Source organism: Musa acuminata, chromosome BXJ2-1 (genome assembly GCF_036884655.1).
Source record: "Musa acuminata AAA Group cultivar baxijiao chromosome BXJ2-1, Cavendish_Baxijiao_AAA, whole genome shotgun sequence".
NCBI classification, from domain to species: Eukaryota; Viridiplantae; Streptophyta; class Magnoliopsida; order Zingiberales; family Musaceae; genus Musa; species Musa acuminata.
In genome coordinates, this window is record NC_088338.1 from 35,694,159 (window position 1) to 35,700,315 (window position 6,157).

The 6,157-nt window shown below is 36.9% G+C and overlaps 1 protein-coding gene across 1 annotated transcript; it reads left to right on the forward strand.

Moving 5' to 3' along the window:
- Positions 1–1,973: 1,973 nt before the first annotated feature.
- Positions 1,974–3,852, forward strand: LOC103974374 (peroxidase 47). Its single transcript, XM_009389188.3, has 4 exons — positions 1,974–2,302; positions 2,602–2,790; positions 2,870–3,032; positions 3,219–3,852. The coding sequence occupies exons 1-4, from the start codon at positions 2,087–2,089 to the stop codon at positions 3,614–3,616; spliced, it is 966 nt and encodes a 321-aa protein (XP_009387463.2). The 5' UTR covers positions 1,974–2,086; the 3' UTR covers positions 3,617–3,852.
- Positions 3,853–6,157: the final 2,305 nt, after the last annotated feature.

The following is a 6,157-nucleotide window of genomic DNA, read 5'->3' on the forward strand; positions in this document are numbered from 1 at the left end:
CTGATTTTGTGGAGACTATCTTAATCTTTAATTCATTAATCATCCAGACAAGGCAAAGTAAGCTTATTACACTCGAGTATACTCACTATAACTCTAAACTCTATGATCTTCATGATCCAACCAATGAATTTTATATAGTCCTCATGGATACATCATATATATTATATTTAATATAAATCTATTTTCTTCAAGACACTTTTTTTCATTTTTCAAGAATCAATAGTTAACTTTATTCATTCTTTTAAAGGGTTTTAATGTGTTTTACCTCTTGATATGATAAACATTTTCATGATGCCTTCCAACAATGGACAAGTTTAATTCTAACATTGCTAACAGTGCCTTGCATAAGCAAAAAAAACTACCTTTTGATGAACTACCATTCAAGAAAGCACTTTGTAAGGGCTAATCAAATTGCTTACCATCTTGCATAAGTCTAGTAATGGGCATCCAGTGTCCTTGTAAAATCTCATCCTCTTCTCATGCTAAAGGCCACCAACAGATATGCCAAATACCTCTGTGTTTTTGTTATCTACAGGATGACAAGCTTAATTGTGATAGATCATGAAATTATTCACAGGATGGATACATAGGTTTTATCGTTACAACGATGGATGGTACTTTATGTTTTGGTTGGTTGTAGGTACTTGAGCAATATGAACATAATACATTGTGAAGGTAAAAGGATTTTGAAGAGCCTCGAAACGGCAAATAGGAGGGCACCCAATTTATCATTGTGGAAACCTGACTCTTGAGTCATTGTGGATGTTCTTACCAATGAATCTTCTCCTTCGTGAAAGGAGTATTTTTGTATACTTGAATCATTTTGTTGTCTACTCTATGTCCTAAACTCTGATCTTGAGTAGTGGCAGCACCACTGACACCAGAACAAACAATAGGCTCCAAGAAAAGGTGAAACAAGGATCAAAAACAAGAAAGAGAAAGTGATGGTCTAATCTTCTTATTTACTCACATCAAGTTGGCCGATCTGTGTGATTGCAAGCCTCGAATGCCCCACCATCACCCGAGAAGGTAACAACGCTGCACTGCACCGCACAATTCAACAGGAAGCAAATTGGTGCTAGCTTTATCCATTTGCTTAACTATCTCCAAAGCACTACCACTCGATAAAGCACCCACTGTAGCTCAAAGTTTGAAGACGTGGTTCATCTTCTTCCTCGCTGCCTCATCTCTTAGTCAGAAACCATCAGTGTCTAAATCGTGGCATCACCATGCTGCAATTCTCCAAGACAACACCCATATGCTGAGGACAAGACGATTCTTTGGCGGCTGCTTAAGATTGAAATCTCCAAGATATCTTCCAGGGTTGATGATCTTAGAACAGAAAAGTGCAACCCACATCCAGTCTCAGGCATATAAATTGCTTTGTGGTGTTCAAAAGCAGAATTTTATCGAACGATAGTGCTCACTTTAGACTTCCCGCTACTCCACTACAAATCCAAATGGAATGTTATTGCCTGCTAAATGACTGTGGAGCTCATGGTGGATGATCTATCCATCCCTTCTCAAAGAAACAAGAATTAATGACCCACTTCCAGGGTGATGATGATGACGATAATGAGATCAGATAGCATATTGAACATTGGAGCCAGCTTTTATCCCACTTCTGTTGACTTGTGCTGTACCAAATCAATCCCTAAGAACATGTCTTTCATTTAGTCTTTTCACTGTCTTGTTTGTATACTGCCGCTCTTGTGAAACACGTGGAGATGTAAATGGTGTGTGCCATGCGCACGTAAGTTTCTTCCACTGTCACTTGTTTAGTTGCTTGACAGGATATAGCATTACTAGGAGCCTTTTTCTGCTTGCCTAGTGTTAGGTTATCTCAAATCACGCATTCTTGTTGTGTTGTATGACTCGTTCCCATTGAAGAATCTTCCAACTCAATGTAATGGTAGTGCAGATGTATAAATACGCACCAAGGTCGCCTCAGCCAGATACAGAGCATTCAACTGTTGGGTACTCATCCAAAACTCATCTCGACCATATAGAATACGTTGCTTTTACGGCCTGTCATATATATATATACTCCTTTGGATCTTTGTAGTCGACAACCAAAGTAGAGAATATGATTGCTTCTCATCTGATGGAGTTGCTGCTGCTGATTGAGCTGCTACTTTTCGGAGTTCAGCTTAGCGTGGGATCTTTGACTTCAAATTATTATGCTGCGATCTGCCCTTTCGCTGAGTTCATCGTGAGGAACACAGTGAACCAGGCGTTGCGTAGTGATGCCACGCTTGCTGGAGGTCTTCTGAGGCTACACTTTCACGATTGTTTTGTCCAGGTTTACCTGAATTCATGATCTCGTTTAGTATGAACTAATTGGTGTCTTATTTCTCACGTTAGCCATTTATAAGTGCTTGCTCAGCTTGCTTCGACAGCGAACCAGGGTAACCTTACATTAAATTCCGTGCCTAAACCTCACGCCCTTTGCACGTCGTCAGTTAAACCATCATATAGCCCGTTTCGTGTTATTCTTATCGGTACATAGCAACAGAAGAAATAACAAGAGTAGCTGTGGAGATGCTTGATTCAACATAACTCGTAGCTATCAAGTGTTCTCATTTGCTTTAAATGATTTAGGGATGTGATGGATCGGTTCTCATCGATTCTACCAAGGATAACACCGCAGAGAAGGACTCTCCTGCGAACCTGAGCCTACGTGGATACGAGGTCATAGATCAGGCCAAGCAAATGCTCGAGAACCAATGCCCCGGAGTTGTTTCATGTGCAGATATCGTTGCACTAGCAGCCAGAGATGCAGTTTTTATGGTACGATCGATAATGCTTCACTTCCTTTCTGATCGTTGTCTGCTTTTTGACACTAATGTTACTTTTGGTTCTTAATCAGTCTGGAGGTCCCTACTACGACGTAGCAAAGGGAAGAAAGGATGGGAGACGTTCCAGAATAGAAGACACGATCAACCTGCCTCCGCCAACCTTAAATAGCACAGACCTCATCGAGATGTTTGCTACGCATGGGTTTACCGTTCAGGAACTGGTGGTCTTGTCTGGTAGAGTATCGCAAGCGTCCTCGAATACTAATCATAATCGAATTGCCACAACACTGTATTATGTCATCTTCTTATGGGAAAGCATCGAGAGATGTGATTAGATTAGAGAGTGTTACGATTCAAGAGGAAGCATGAAGAGATGATGTGACCTTTGCCTGCTGCTGCTGCTGCCCTTTGTTTCCGCAGGTGCTCACACTCTGGGCGCTGCGAGGTGCTCCTCGTTCAAGAAACGGCTGAGCAACTTCGACCCCAACAACGACGTGGATCCAACGCTGGATTCGAATTACGCGAGGATGCTGTCGAGATCATGCAGCGCAGGAGATGATACACAAGTGGGCTTCGATTTCACCAGGACCAGGTTTGACGTCAACTACTACTACGCACTGCAAGGGAGGATGGGGCTGCTCACCTCGGACCAAACACTGTACACCAACCCTCAAACGCAGTACATCGTCAACGGCTACGCGATGAACCAAGCCAGTTTCTTCTCCGATTTCCAGCAAGCAATGATCAAGATGGGGGCTCTAAATGTCAAAGAGGGCAATCAAGGAGAGATCAGGAGGAACTGCCGGCAAGTCAACTGATGCATGCAGTTGTGCGTTGTTCTCACTTGCAGTTCCAAGCTGTGTTTGTGGTTTTGGCAATCTTAATCTGACTTCATAATAGATATTTCTAATAAGACTGCTGTAATTAAAGTGAGGTATGGATGGTGAGTTCTAATACTCCTTCGCTACATGTCTAGGTTCCTGAATTTAAGATGATGTACATGTAGGTTACCTACTTCAAATTTGACCTCGATAACACCGGTGCAATTATTTCAGGCCACTTATTTTTAGAAACACTCGACGAATTTGATCAAATCATAGACATTATGTCTATAGAAACATAATGGGCTTGATTCAATCCGGTCACCAGACATCATATTGGACAACGATTGAACACAAACTTCAATTATCATATAGTTAATAGTCTTTTTTTTTTTTTTTTTATCTTCACCTTTCTAACATCTCCTATTTATTGGTAAATGTATATGGTTTAGACTTATTTTTAAAAGTGGATGCGACTAACATTTAGCTTTTTCAATCTTTTTGGCTCAACTCTCTTTTTTTTGTTTTTCTATGATTTTTTGGCAAGATTCTGATACCATGTTAGAAACTCAATACATTTGAGTCAATCTAGTTAGGATTAGCGTACATCATATCGAACATCAATTTGATTTATAAGCTTAGACTACTTTGTTGAGAGCCAAATTCAATATATGTGTTAGAACAATATAGTAGATTTGAATAAAAATAACAAAGTATTATCATAAATTAAAAAGAGAAGGTTGAAGAAGAAAACCCAGAAGTTGAGAAATTTATCCACTTGCATGAACATGGAGGATGTTGAAGTTGATCCAAGCGTTGATAAAAAATAAAATAAAAAGAATATTAAAAAAAATATTTGTTATGATCTCTTTATTTTTTAAATTTTAAATAATGTTTTATTGAGTTTGTCTAGTTTAGTGAGAGTCGGGATTATTTGATATTTATTTATCTATTAAGAGTCCAAGTCCGAATAGACTTTAAGTGAAATTCTATAAATAAAGATGTAACTGTTTCTTTTCAACAATCAATAAAATATTATTAGTCTTTTGACAAACCCTATAAGATCGACCCCTTCGAAATAATTAAGGAGGTCGATCCCCTTAAAATGATTATCATTGTAACTAGTCGATTTCATTTCAACGTATTTCCATGCATCACACTGAAAACTACCAAATATATTTGTATCATATATGTTGCCTGAGGAATGTCAGTATGCAAGCTTGAGGCCCTCAACACGCCAAACTTGTAGCATTTATTTCATCACTCCGCTTTCCTAATTTTGAATAAAGTTTCTTTTTTCTTAAAAGAAAACCTTAGGTTTTCCTTGAAGCTTTTGGTTCAAGACTAGGTTTACAGTCACATATTCTCTGTTATGCCACCTTAGTTTTGTCATAATAGATCATTTCAGATTATTAATATACTAAATAGTTATTGGGTTTTAAACACCATGAGATGGGGAGATAGATTAAACATATTGAGATTTGAAGATAAATGATAAAATGAAATATAATGATAAAGCACACTTTAATTAGTTGAATATAATATCTATTTATACATGTTAGATGAGAGAATTTTCCTCAACTGATCAGTAAGATTTTCTAATTTAGATCTGAACCAAGTTCTTTTGTTTTCACGTGGTTCATGTGATTGAAAAGTTATGATTTAAGCAACCAAAAGCTTGCTGAATTTTACAATGCATGATATTCAAGTTTAATGGTATCAAAGCTACGTGCTCTCTTAAACAAGGTTGCGCGAAAGAAAATTTTGGAATTTGTAACACTTCTTGTCTCGTCATTATGGCATGCATTAATTAATGTTACCTTATTAAATCTTAATCATGATATGGACTAATAACATTAGAAGCTTGGCAGGAGATATTAGATTTATGTTTATAGCTTTTTTATATATATATGTGTGTGTTCATCTCATGAAGTCCTCATCAATTAGATTAAATGAAGAGCAGAAGTTTTACTTGATTTAATTAATTATTTTACTTGCAAAACTTTTGAGTGTAGAATTCGAACCATACAAATTGAATGTTTAAAATTCATTGTAATTGTAGTCTTTAGTGATGACTTAGTATTACATAATACCAAGAAAATGTTATTTTTTCCATTAAAAAAACTGCATTCGGTCACTTAGAACTAGCATAGAGAGCATCTTATGCTATGTCATATCTCAGTGATAGAAACCTTGATTGCTAAGAGTTGGAACTTTAGGATTTTGTTGCCGTTTGTATGATAATTTATTGGGTAAATTTTGGGAAAAGCCCATAGCTTTAAAAATGTTCAAAAAGCACCCCTTCTTTTTCTAAAAATTCTATAGCTCTCCCAACCTTACATAATGATACAATGATAAAAAGAAGCTCTGACAACTTTTTGTTTTTTCTCTTTTAAAGTTCACTGTCTCTTCTCTCTCTACCTTTTTAATGAATCCATCTGAATCGTTTCAACTAATCAAAAACTTGAACCGATTTAAAATAAATTATATTAAATAATTTATTATTACATATCAATTTATATTATTTAAAGTAGAAAT

Bases quoted from the DNA above. Each gene is read 5' to 3' on its own strand.
- LOC103974374 (XM_009389188.3), top strand. From the start codon at position 2,087: ATGATTGCTTCTCATCTGATGGAGTTGCTGCTGCTGATTGAGCTGCTA. The intron at 2,303-2,601 runs GTTTACCTGAAT...TAAATGATTTAG, and splicing joins TTCACGATTGTTTTGTCCAG to GGATGTGATGGATCGGTTCT. The intron at 3,033-3,218 runs GTAGAGTATCGC...TTGTTTCCGCAG, and splicing joins GGAACTGGTGGTCTTGTCTG to GTGCTCACACTCTGGGCGCT.